This window comes from Diaphorina citri, unplaced genomic scaffold, assembly GCF_000475195.1.
Source record: "Diaphorina citri unplaced genomic scaffold, Diaci psyllid genome assembly version 1.1 scaffold299, whole genome shotgun sequence".
Lineage (NCBI taxonomy): Eukaryota > Metazoa > Arthropoda > Insecta > Hemiptera > Psyllidae > Diaphorina > Diaphorina citri.
The window spans coordinates 139,977-153,878 of NW_007377734.1; the positions used below are offsets into that span (position 1 = coordinate 139,977).

Genomic DNA, 13,902 nt, shown 5'->3' on the forward strand with positions numbered 1-13,902 from the left:
TCAACTCATTAGGTTACAGGTAAGTATTTAGCTAACTGGCGCATAGTGCATCCAACGTGCTATAACTTCTGGTTACTCGATTTTTTTTTTTTTTCTTTTTAATGAAATCTCTCCGTCTGCTTACTTACCTAAAGAGCTCTCACTAACAAGTCCCTTCACTTATTCTCATTTTCTCTTTCATCCCTCTTCTTACCTAAATATCTAGCACTATTTTTTCTTTTCTTTATGATAAAGATGCCCTCACAAAAGAACCACTAACAACTAAATAAGAGCAAGAAAATAGGAGGGACATAAAGAGGAGAAGGAGGAAGGGAGAGAGAATGAGAGGGGAGGAAGAGGAGGAGGAGGAGGAAGAGGAAGAGGAAGGGAGAGAGAATGAGAAGGAGGGAGGAAAGAGACAGAAGGAGAGAGTGGGAGGGAGAGCCCTTCATGTCTATGTACTGATGATGTTGTTTGTAATAATATTATGTAATATGAGGAAAGAGATAGAAGGAGAGAGTGGGAGGGAGAGCCCTTCATGTCTATGTACTGATGATGTTGTTTGTAATAATATTATGTAATATACTCATATTTTTCCCCTGTCCTCCTCTCTCCCTCCCTATGTCTCTTCATTTTCCTTCCCCTCTCTCCCTATTTTCCTCTGTCTCTCTTCCTCTATCTGTTTCTCTCTCAAGTTGAGTTGATTTATAACCTCGCTTTTTCATATAAGGCTACACAACTAACTGGCGTGCGTGTTTTACAAATTTAATATTTATTTTTACGAGAGCGAGAGAGGAGGAGGAGTGTGTTAGAGAGAGGGAGGGAGGATGGGGAGTGAGAGGGAGAATATAATGAATATGCCACCGGACATTTCAGAACTTCAGTTTTTTTTATGTTTTTATTTTTGATTGAAGAAGAGAGAGGGAGGGAGGATGGGGAGTGAGAGGGAGAATATAATGAATATGCCACCGGACATTTCAGAACTTCAGTTTTTTTTATGTAGAAAGGAAGCGAAGGGAAGAGAGAGGGAGGGAGGATGGGGAGTGAGAGGGAGAATATAATGAATATGCCACCGGACATTTCAGAACTTCAGTTTTTTTTATGTGGAAAGAGTGTGTTAGAGAGAGGGAGGGAGAGAGAGAAGAAAGGAAGCAAAGGGAAGAGAGAGGGAAGGAGGATGGGGAGGGAGAGGGAGAATATAATGAATATGCCACCGGACATTTCAGAACTTCAGTTTTTTATGTTTTTATTTTTGATTTATACCTAGTACAGGGTGAGAAGTTGAGGGATGATGAAACGGGTTGAATTCTAGGGGATGCAAAAATAGACCTTGCTTTGTTTGGTCAAAAATAATTAATTAGACTCTGAAGTTGAGGGATGATGAAACGGGTTGAATTCTAGGGGATGCAAAAATAGACCTTGCTTTGTTTGGTCAAAAATAATTAATAGACTCTTGAGGTAACCACTAGGCGAGGTTAACGCCCTAGGCACACTGAACCACATAAACTCAAGAGCTCTTCCTCCTCTCCTGAGAAGTTGGGGGATGATGAAACGGGTTGAATTCCAGGGGATGCAAAAATAGACCTTACTTTGTTTGGTCAAAAATATATAATAGACTCTTGAGGTAACCACTAGGCGAGGTTAACGCCCTAGGCACACTGAACCACATAAACTCAAGAGCTCTTCCTCCTCTCCTGACATATACAACAGGAATGAGTATTACATATGTTGTTGTTTACAAATGCAAAGGAATTAGCTATTAGGCAATTTTCCTATTACATATTACACCTACCAATGTAACTACAAGTAAGTATTTCAGAATATTACTTAATTATCAACTCTTAATAAGGCGAAAACCAATGTAACTACAAGTAAGCGTTTTACAGGTGGTAAATAATTTTGGTACGTATAGTAACAATTAATCGTTTTGGCCCCCAAAAACTGCGGCGCGAAAAAAAAAAAAAAAAAAAAAGAGCTCTTCCTCCTCTCCTGTATTCTCAAACTAGACTAGAATAGCATAGAACAAACCTTGTTTATCCTGCTCGAATGAGACTAAAAAGTCCCTTCACCCCAGCAGTCTAAACAAGGTCTCGTATATTTTATGGGTTTAAGAACATAGTAGCTTCTTAATGTTACATCAGAAGACTTGAGGTTACATCAGAAGACCCTGCTTAATTTTAAAAATAGAAAAAAAAAGAAATAATAATAATAAGTAGATCACAAAAAAACTCAAACTAAAGTTGTCCTGTTTTCTTTGGTTTCAGAGCTTTCGCCAGGATCTTGTGCTCCTGCTTCTCCAGGAAATATCGGCGTAGACACAGGAACCATGTTAGGATCTGCCGTCGACAGCCTGTAAGTTCATCAACTATAAGTTCACAATATGAAAGCCCTCATAATCAGAACCCTACGGGGCCTAAATGACCGAATGGGACCCAAAAACCATCCAGCGAATTTATTTCCATGTGCTGAAAATGGGTACCGAAATTCTTGAAAATCGGACCAGCCACCAACCGTTTCTAGGTTGGTACAGAGATGGGTTCAGAGTGGCTTCAAAAGTTCAAAAACTAAACAAGCTGACATGATTTCAGGGAACATACACGGTAGGCATATTGAATAGGCTCAATGTACAAATGTTCACAGAATGGTAAAGTTAGGGTCAGTTTCAATACAAGCAATAGGCATACAAACCATAAGTGATGCAATAGCATATAATACATATACAACAGGAATGAGTATTACATATGTTGTTGTTTACAAATGCAAAGGAATTGGCTATTAGGCAATTTTCCTATTACATATTACACATACCAATGTAATCACAAGTAAGTATTTTACAGGTGGTAAATAATTTTGGTACGTATAGTAACAAATAATCGTTTTGGCCCCCAAAAACTGCGGCGCGGGGGAAAAAAAAAGATCCTACTGCTATTAAAAGAACATAGTGTAAGGGAAAGATGGGTCTTACCTTCTCGGAATCTGCCTCGTTGTCCTCCCCTGCGATACTGAATGCCGTTCGTAATGCTATCTCTCCTTACTGAACGTACAAATGTTCACAGAATGGTAAAGTTAGGGTCAGTTTCAATACAAGCAATAGGCATACAAACCATAAGTGATGCAATAGCATACACATTTCCGGGCAAATAGTGCCTAACCAAACACAGGAGCTTGTGTGTGTTGAGACAGGTCCTAAATGTACAAGGTCATTAGTCTTACTGAAACACAACACAACCGGGAAGGTATTTGTTAAGCCCTCAAATGAACCAGTACTGTACAGGGTGGATCACAAAGATATGTGCACCCAAAAATGCCGAATAGTACAGATCAAGGGATACAGAAAGTTCCCCGATGACTTTATCAAACTTCTTTAGCCATGGAATTGTACTATTCGCCATATTCGGGTTGTCATAGCTTTGTGATACCTGTATTTTACCACACTAAATTTTGCAATGAAGGAAAAAGGAAACAGTTTTTAGTTAAATTCCCTATAGGGATGAGATATTCGTTAGGACAGGACTGAATGTACTCGAAAAAAATCTTTCTCTTTCTGAATAATATTAAATTTATTATGTTCGTTTATATCAAGTGACTTATTTTATTTCACTTACCACGTCCTCTAGGTGCTCCTGCTCCTCTGGGTGCTCCTCTACCTCTGGGTTTACCATTGAGTGATCCTGTACTTCCCACTCTCTTCAGATCCCCTCGTACTCTGCTTCTACTTGTTGATCTTGCTCCTATAAATCAAGTAAAATTTCATGTTTACTTATTGTTAGTTTAGTAGGTAGAATAGAATAGAATATACCTTGTTTATCCTGCCCGAATAGGACTGAAAAGCCCCTTGGTCCCAGCAGTCTAAAGCCTAAAAAATATACTTTTGCATTTCCAAAACAAGCATAATATGGACATTTCTTCTTCTTCTTTAGGTATGACATTGATGTATGAATTCACAGGATTTGTGATAGTAATGAATGTAACAGCTAAAGTTATTGTTTTCAAATGTTGGGAACTTGGCCATAAGGTCTTTCTCCCACAATAGCAAAAGTAAAGTTCCCATGTCAGTTTTGCGAGTTATTCCTTCTAGAGAAAAAAGTAATGGTTATCATGGAACATTAAAATTAAACTTAAGAGATAAATTATTCATAACTGTAGTTGTTGAAGAAGAAAATGTGGCAGTTCTAGCTACACATGTTCTTCTCGTTTGGTGGTGTGTCAGTTCCTCATACAAACAATCCAAGGTTAGCTTTGTATGTCTCATTCTGAGCTGACTTGGCATATCAAGTTTTGTGTTGTAAACCACACTAACTGTGGTATAACCTTTGGTTTTATTACTTGCTTAGTAGCAATGATGAAATAAAAAACCTTTCTTTATTACAAGTTACAATACTTGTATCACAAAAGATGGGACTACTTTTCATTCCAGATAGATGTTGATTTCTCACCGTTCATTTAAGGACATTTTAGTTGCTCCTTTCAAAGATGCCATGTTTCCTGATCCTGAAATTAAAAGCACAAACAAAAGTATTAATGGGTGAGTAATCAAGCATCTGTTTGCACAAGGAGTATAATTTCTGACTAGCTGACATCTCCTTGCGCAATATTCATCAATCTGACACCTATTACAGATGGATGGTACCTATATGACATAACATAGAGGACAATTTTATAATTCAATTCTCCAACTAGGTACATAAATTTCATAGATGATAAACTTGATCCAACCCACCGGCATGTGGCATTGTCATATTGGACCACAAAGGAAATCCTTGGCAGCCGAGTTGCACCAGTTACCAGTGAGTTGAAACAAGCCATCACAGTCCTCAAGAACAAGAACATAGCACGAATTGAGAAACTGGTAGGATTGCAGTCCATTAGACAGGTGTTGACTTCAGTGGAGAGGTTGGTCCCAAGGCCACAAGGTTTTCAGAATACAATTATTTTGGACAGATTTCAGGAAGAAACTGTTGTTAGGAAGGAAACTTGATACCCATGGATCCTAAACACTACACTTACCTTTGTTCACGTAGGTACTTCAGAAACCAAAAAAATCTTCAACACCTACACCCAACACTACTTGAAAGCTTGGGTAACTTTATGAAACAAAACACTATTCAACACAACGTTTCAGCTTTCAGCAGGGTAAAAACCGACAATTATTTAACAACTAACACTTCAGAGGTAAGACAAGTTAGAAAATCGACACGAAATGAAATTGAGACGTCAAAATTTAGAATTTTTGCAAAATTTTCCACTTTCCTTCATTTCACTTTCTGGCCATTATGCGATGTTGCCAGACTTCCAAAATCATCTACTTGGGCTTCCATTTTCACAATCGGGTTTGAGGGGAGGAGTTGGGCTGGGCCTACGGGGACCATATTTGGGGCATTGTGGGCCCTCAACTATTTTGAAGAAAATTATAAAGTGGGTAACCTGAGAACATTTCTCCAATTTAAATAGGTTTTAAACCACACACTTAATACTCCTAAAAAGGTAGATAGATTATTTTTAGGATGGAATTGTTTCGTTCGAAGAGCTCATTTTTGAGAATGTTGCTACTATATAAACTAAAAAAACGAAAATAGTTACTGAAGGATTAAAAAATCAATCAATAATAGCAGCAATGCATGACAGGTGTTACTTACCCTAGCACGAGCAAGTGCGGCTCGCACGCCAGGTCTCTGTTCCATCTGCATCTGTACCCGTCTGGATCTAGACGAAAATAGTTACTGAAGGATTAAAAATTAATCAATAATAGCAGCAATGTATGACAGGTGTTACTTACCCTAGCACGAGCAAGTGCGGCTCGCACGCCAGGTCTCTGTTCCATCTGCATCTGTACCCGTCTGGATCTAGTTGGTGAAACCCAACATAAGACTTCTTTTAATGTTCAATTCCTTCTTTAAATGTCCATTGATGTCTCATGCGAGTCATGCGTCATCTGGATCTAGCTGAGGCTTGCTGTTCATCATACTGAGCCCGTCTTCCATCCGGTACAGAATCTCTTGCTGGTGCTGCACTTCTCAGATGTGTAAAACTGTAGGCGACACAGACGATACGAGTCAGTTATCTCTTTCAGAGAAGGTCCAAGCCATCTTGAATGGTGAATCAAGTCAGTCATAAGCCATCTCTTTTCTCAACAGTTCCCTTGTACAATCGTGTACCAGATGTACCTAGAGCCTTGTCTGTTGCAGAACTGTCGTACAGTTCAATGTGAAGGCAAAGTATCATCTGAATACAATCAACTGCAGCCTTATTTTTATAAAGGGTTTCAAATGTTCCAGATGATTTATCAGGCATTAAAAACGAAATTTTAAATCGCTCAATTGATCAAGCCCGTGTTAGATTTCTAAAATTTTTGGTCAAGTTCATCTTTTTCATTTTCACCATGAGAGAAAATGATATCTGATAGAGAATAACTATACTGACCATGGAAAACTTCCGAGACGCTCAAACACATAACCCAATTTCCTTTCCCTCTAAGTTCGGGATTATTGAATTCCTTTCAAAAAAGCATCCCACACATTTTTCTTTTTATCAGCGAGGAATATCATTTTGAATATCAAAGGCAGGAAGCATAAGTGATTTTATTCATGTCAACATGGTATTATCATCACAACACATCAATCGTTCTTATGAAAGGGTTGCTCATGTGACAGTGAAATGAGAAGCTGTCACATCTCAAAGAGCTCAGCTCTAGAGAATATTAAATCTTATAATACACTGCACATATGGAATATGGGTTAGGGTGCACACACTGGGAGAGGGGTAGATATTTCCCAAAAATTTCAACACATTTGATGAATCTACATAAGAATGTATCAAAGGTGACAAGCTCATGTTTTCTCTCGCACCATTTTGACATTTTTCTGTTGTTCACAACGTTCGAAGTTTTGACAGTTTTAAATTACAATTTAATGCACACTAAAAGCTGTCCAATGTGAGCGAGATGTGATCATGCTTATACTCTATGTATGAAATTTCATCTGATATTCATTTTGTCAAGTTTGAAGCTTTTTTAGGTAAATTTAAATTCCCTTCAGGGATGATCTCTTAATTTTTTTTCCACATAGAAAATTCTTAATAACAGGATAATGATGTCGATTTTCGGTGAGCAGCTAATGTGGTCATAATTAATGGACGATGATCCTGTCCATAAGAATACCAAATTGTCAGTTCAAATCACTTATCTCCACATAGAAAATTCTTAATAACAGGATAATGATGTCGATTTTCGGTGAGCAGCTAATGTGGTCATAATTAATAGACGATGATCCTGTCCATAAGAATACCAAATTGTCAGTTCAAATCACTTATATGAGTGCCTGTTTTATCACATGTAAAGATATTTAATGAGAAAAGTTTTTATGTCTTCTCCAGTTGGAATATTTGGGAGCTTCTTACCCTTCTCAATATCTTCTGGTCAGATTAATTTGGTATCTTTTATCTGTGAGGCATCCTGCTCTTGAGCTGTTTAAGTATTTCTCTGTGTGCTTGGCAGTGCACCAGGCCAGGTTCCAGTAAGCACGCCTGCATATTCACATGATTGTTTGTTCAACAAGTCAAGATGTTTAATATGAGTTTGTAAAATTATTAATTTATGATGTATTATTTAGATTTCAGATATTTATCTGATTTTGTGCATTATTATGAGGCATTTTTTCCCCCAAGAGTTCAATACTTTACTTTACAAATAAAGGCAATTTTGATTACTATATGTACTTACTGTTCCACAGGATACCCGTTGGTACCTTTCAAATCGTATGCAGTTTTGTCTGAATGAGATTGCATGCATCATCAGTGCAGACACAGTTGAGAATGAACCGTCGACAGGAGCCTTCATTTCGGGAGTGGACAGTGCACTACAGATGCTTGCTATGCCGGGAAATGCAATCCCAAATGTAGAGCCTCTACTATGCCAGGCTCTCACGATTGCAAAGCTGTCCAATACGATGAATGCCAATGAAATAACAGCAGGCTGTCAACAAGTAAGTGAGAGGACTTATGCTAAATATGTCCTGCTAAATAACGTGCTCTAAAAAACAACTAAATTGGTATGTCTATAGTTGTAATTTCTCTTTTGGCGTGATAGCGCTACTACTAACCATAGGAAATCCATGTAAATAGTCAATCCTATGTGATTTTTTTATGAGGACCTCGATGGAAAGTTTGAGATATATGCGACTCAGATTTGAGTGGTCCGGTGACAGACTTGCCTAACCCTCAGTTTCTTCAAATATTGAGATAATGAGACCTAAAGTTGGGCCAAATTTAAAAGCCTGAAATGAAGTATTTAAGCAACATAGTATTTCATGTCATCAGACATTTGGAAACATAGTTGTCGATGCTGGGAATAGATCTTTTTTAGTACTTCCTCCTAATGGAGATAGCTCAAATTTGTGGGTTAGGCAAGTCTGGCACCGGACCACTTATTTGAGACTTTGGCCATAGTTTCGGAAGTTTCAGAACATAAGGGGCTGAAAGCTCAGATTTCAGCGCAGTCGATTTTGACATTTTTGACACTAAATTTTGGGGTTTAAGCCCCTTATGTTCTGAAGCGGTTCCGAAACTATGGCCACTTCAGTCTTTAAGGTTCGGCAGCGGTTCCTAAAATGTGGTCACAGAGTTGATTTCAAAACTTGCCCCTTTTTTAAAGTACTGCTTGTTGTATTTAATTTCTAAATAACAGGCGTTGCTTTAGATTCAGCGATTCGACTTTTTGAGCACTGGTTAACTCGTTTTAATGTAGGTAACAGGACTGACTACGGTATTGACAAATAAGCATGTGAATAGTCAATCCTATGTGGTTTATGTACCTCTACAGGGTCTACAAGCTAATGGAAAATTTCACAATATCAAATATCGAGAAAAATTAAAACACATACATAGGAAACTCTTAAATTAATTTTAATAATTTAGCATCATACAATTCATACATGGATGATATTTGAACGGACAAGACTCCAGTTATATTGGATGCATTTTCATACGACATGGTATGAATTGATCATGATCAAATGTCGATTCTAGTGCTAGCGCTACGTAGGTCGTGCCTCAGCACTTCGAATTGAAATATAGGATCATTTCAGTGTATGAAATCACATCCAATTTAACTGCGACCTAAAAAACTATTTACAAAAAGGAATAGTCATACATAAAATGTTGTCAATGAAAACGATAAAAAAGTAAAATAATTTAAAGGTGGGTTTACCAAAGAAGGTATTATCCAATAGGCTAAATTGGTGGGGTACAAAATTTTCAAGCTTTTTTTTCTCTCCAGAGAAACTTTAATTTATGGTATAGTCAAGTTGAATCAACCTCACAACAGAAATATTATAAATACTTACTAGTGGCTACTAACCACATCAATTTAAATGAACATGTATAACACATCTATGACCAAATGTACATTTCCCCCCAAATTCAAAACAAAAACATTGTGAGTCGGCTGGGTTAAAACTTTTTATAAGATCTTATGCCTGATCGACAACTGATCGTAAAACAATCAATTTAGGCACCTACATACATAGATTGGATCTAACGGACACAGGAAGCCAGTTTCCAAACTGACGAGATTTCGCAATAAAAGGTCTACGTAAATACATATCTTCTGTAACTCTCTCTTTAAGCTAACGACCTGTTAATTCTATTTGATTTGTATGGGCTTAACAGGACTGTTAGGAGCTCATAAGAAGGTTGGTGAAACCCAACATAAGACTTCTTTTAATGTTCAATTCCTTCTTTAAATGTCCATTGATGTCTCATGCGAGTCATGCGTCAATATTTGCTGTACATTTGGAAACTGTTTGCCTTCACACCGAGTCGCAAGTAGTCCATGTTTATCCCATGTTTATAGGCGACGAGGGGTGGTCCACATTTATATGTCCTGCCTGTACGCTTCCAGTTCCTTGTCCAAGTTGAGCGGGTCAGTGGCCATATATTGGTCCAACTGTTTGTCCAGCTCGTCCTTACTCACTTCGGCCTTACCCGGGCCACTACGACCTCCCCGCCCTCTGCCTCGGCCTCCACGAGATCCCCTGCGGCCTCTGAAAACCAAACAAGCAAACGAGAGAAACATGGTTAGTTTTTTACTATTATTATTTAATATTTATTTATTATTACAAACTTACGGATTGAAAAAGAAAAATCAATTTTTACAAATATCTGAGATTAATAGGTACTTAGAACTAAGCTTACGTACTAATATTAAAAATCTAATAAAGAGAAGTAGAAGCAGGTAGGTAGATATTATGTAGATAACCAAAGTAGTATGGAAATTTACCCATATGTCAATACATAAAACTAAAATATTAAGGTATCTAATAGGCAGGTACGAGTAGTATTTATAATAATTCCTACGAATGTAATAATGTTATGTTTTGTAATATGAGTTTTTCTGGGGGGATACTTTGTCAGGTAACATGATATAAATGATATAATGATAGAATAAAGAAGCACCTACTAGATCTTCACTTGACTAGAAAATAATATAAGTGTTTCATCGCCGTTTTTATTTCGTACCAATAAAACAACTGCTTTGGACCCGTACTCTATAGTATGTCATCTTTCATCGGCAAGTAGTCCATGTTTATCATGAAGTGTCCATGTTTATAGGCGACGAGGGGTCCATATTTATATGTCCTGCCTGTACGCTTCCAGTTCCTTGTCCAAGTTGAGCGGGTCAGTGGCCATATATTGGTCCAACTGTTTGTCCAGCTCGTCCTTACTCACTTCGGCCTTACCCGGGCCACTACGACCTCCCCGCCCTCTGCCTCGGCCTCCACGAGATCCCCTGCGGCCTCTGAAAACCAAACAAGCAAACGAGAGAAACATGGTTAGTTTTTTACTATTATTATTTAATATTTATTTATTATTACAAACTTACGGATTGAAAAAGAAAAATCAATTTTTACAAATATCTGAGATTAATAGGTACTTAGAACTAAGCTTACGTACTAATATTAAAAATCTAATAAAGAGAAGTAAAAGCAGGTAGGTAGATATTCTGTAGATAACCAAAGTAGTATGGAAATTTACCCATATGTCAATACATAAAACTAAAATATTAAGGTATCTAATAGGCAGGTACGAGTAGTATTTATAATAATTCCTACGAATGTAATAATGTTATGTTTTGTAATATGAGTTTTTCTGGGGGGATACTTTGTCAGGTAACATGATATAAATGATATAATGAAGCAGGTAGGTAGATATTATGTAGATAACCAAAGTAGTATGGAAATTTACCCATATGTCTACATAAAACTAAAATATTAAGGTATCTAATAGGCAGGTACGAGTAGTATTTATAATAATTCCTACGAATGTAATAATGTTATGTTTTGAATGTTATGTTTTGTAACATGAGTTTTTCTGGGGGGGATACTTTGTCAGGTAACATGATATAATGATAGAATAAAGAAGTACCTACTAGATCTTCACTTGACTAGAAAATAATATAAGTCTTTCATCGCCGTTTTTATTTCGTACCAATAAAACAACTGCTTTGGACCCGTACTCTATAGTATGTCATCTTTCATCAGATCGGGAAGAGACAAAACTTCCTATTTAGGGTCTGGGTCAACAGAAAAACACCATCTTTCATCAGATCGGGGAGAGACAAAACTTCCTATTTAGGGTCTGGGTCAACAGAAAAACACCAGAAAGTAACCTCTTGAAATGTTTGCAAATAGGACGTTTGTAAATTTCATCTGATATTAATTTTGTCAAGTTTGAAGCTTTTTTAGATAAATTTAAATTCCCTTCAGGGATGATCTCTTAATTTTTTCTCAACATAGAAAATTCTTAATAACAGGATAATGATGAGGATTTTCGGTGAGCAGCTAATGTGGTCATAATTAATGGACGATGATCCTGTCCATAAGAATACCAAATTGTCAGTTCAAATCACTTATATGAGTGCCTGTTTTATCACATGTTAAGATATTTAATGAGAAAAGTTTTTATGTCTTCTTCAGTTGGAATATTAGGGAGCTTCTTACCCCTCTCAATATCTTCTGGTCAGATTTATTTGGTATCTTTTATCTGTGAGGCAACCTGCTCTTGAGCAGGAAGGTTACTGTTTAAGTATTTCTCTCTGTGTGCTTGGCAGTGCACCAGGCCAGGTTCCAGTAAGCACGCCTGCATATTCACATGAACTGAATCAGCCGGTTTCTTTCACCTTCATTTCATATTAATTACTTCATTGATCTCTGCTCAGCTAGTTCCAATATGTTGCAGATCCTCATGTTCAAGATAATATGACAAAATGTTCGATTTCCCATTTTCTTTCAGAGCAATCTCTAGGTCGTGGTAATTTCAAGGTATTGAGCCGAACGGGACCCAAAAACCATCCAGCGAATTTATTTCCATGTGCTGAAAATGGGTACCGAAATTCTTGAAAATCGGACCAGCCACCAACCGTTTAACTATAAGTTCACAATATGAAAGCCCTCATAATTAGAACCCTACGGGGCCTAAATGACCGAATGGGACCCAAAAACCATTCAGCGAATTTATTTCCATGTGCTGAAAATGGGTACCGAAGTTCTTGAAAATCGGACCAGCCACCAACCGTTGCACAGTTAATTAGCTATCCCGGAAGTCCGAAACAGACAAATAGCCATGGGTGGAGCAAACTTTTCAACCACAATCATGATAAAGCCTTCATGCCACCTTGCTTTTTTGTTGAAAAACTAAACCAGTTCCTACCATAGGTCTCCTTTTCAAACTTTCCCTTGCTAAGATATTTGATAGGTATCCACGAACTTACGAGTATAAATAAACCCACTTCGAAATTTACCTCCCACTAGCAAATCCTACTTCAAAAGGATTTTAACAGTAACCAATAGGTGAAAATTAACAGGAAGGTGGGTAAGGTGTTACCCACAAGAGCTTAGTATAGCTACCTACTTGAAACTCGCATTTTGTTACTTTCGTTCCCCTTTCCACTTCAAATTTCTTGAGTTGTGTCTCAGATTACATGTTGGCAAAAACTTACGTCATTAAACTTCTTGTCTTTTGTAAATAATTCGAAATATAATATAAGCCTTCTCTGTAGGTTAGCAGTGGTAGCATATTGCCATACTGTCCTACATTCCTTGCTTGAGGAAGTCCCAAAATTTTGGATTATTGTTTTAAGTCTGGAAAAAAGGTCAATAAAAAGTAATTTATTTCATTACTTTCTTTCCTATTAGGGCGTGTCCACACATGGTCCACCGGCCATCGATCGATGTCGACAGACATGTCCACACTGCCTCGACAACATAGATTCACCTTGTCGTCGGTCGTTGTCCACACATGGTCCACCGGCCATCGATCGATGTCGACAGACATGTCCACACTGCCTCGACAACATAGATTCACCTTGTCGTCGGTCGACTATGTTTGGACACACCTTTAGGCAAGGAACGTAAAAAAAAGTAGGGGAGGTATGAAATACGTTTATACAGCAGTACAGAAAAATAAATTTCACTAACCAGGGGCTCAAACCCGTTCTGTTACAGTACATGGGCACAACCATGGTCCTAGCTCCGGCAACGCTGGGGTATTCCACAGTCAACCAGTTGTGATTCGACCGGAGTTTCCATCAGCCCAACAACAGTGCCAGCGTGTGAGCTATGCCAAGTCTTTTAACAGCAATATGTGTAGTATCTTCAAGCGTATTTTTCATGTGGAATCTAAAGCGAGTTATTAGTAGGTAAGAATCGTGGACTTGATAAATCTAAATAAACCCACTTCGAAATTTACCTCCCACTAGCAAATCCTACTTCAAAAGGATTTTAACAGTAACTATCACAAAGATATGTCCACCCAAAAATGCCGAATAGTACAGATCAAGGGATACAGAAAGTTCCCCAATGACTTTATCAAACTTCTTTACTTTGTTAAGCCCTCATATGAACCAAACTAATGTACTGTACAGGGTGGATC

The 13,902-nt window shown here is 37.7% G+C and overlaps 1 protein-coding gene and 2 long non-coding RNA genes across 3 annotated transcripts in view; 1 reads left to right on the forward strand and 2 right to left on the reverse strand.

The window, feature by feature from the left end:
• Window positions 1-13,688, forward strand: part of LOC103507230 (dopamine receptor 2) — a 121,587-nt gene extending 107,899 nt beyond the window's left edge. Inside the window, exons 3-4 of the mRNA XM_026822145.1 lie at window positions 2,244-2,331; window positions 13,476-13,688. Of these exons, the coding sequence (XP_026677946.1) occupies window positions 2,244-2,331; window positions 13,476-13,541 (154 nt within the window). The 3' untranslated portion in view covers window positions 13,542-13,688. The remainder of the gene's footprint in view (window positions 1-2,243; window positions 2,332-13,475) is intronic.
• Window positions 2,944-3,740, reverse strand: LOC113466601. Its single transcript, XR_003390951.1, has 2 exons — window positions 3,585-3,740; window positions 2,944-3,013 (listed from the first exon to the last, which is right to left on the reverse strand). It is a non-coding gene; the product is annotated as an uncharacterized LOC113466601 (long non-coding RNA).
• On the reverse strand, window positions 4,177-5,257 carry LOC113466602. The gene is made up of 2 exons (XR_003390952.1): window positions 4,987-5,257; window positions 4,177-4,470 (listed from the first exon to the last, which is right to left on the reverse strand). It is a non-coding gene; the product is annotated as an uncharacterized LOC113466602 (long non-coding RNA).
• Window positions 13,689-13,902: the final 214 nt, after the last annotated feature.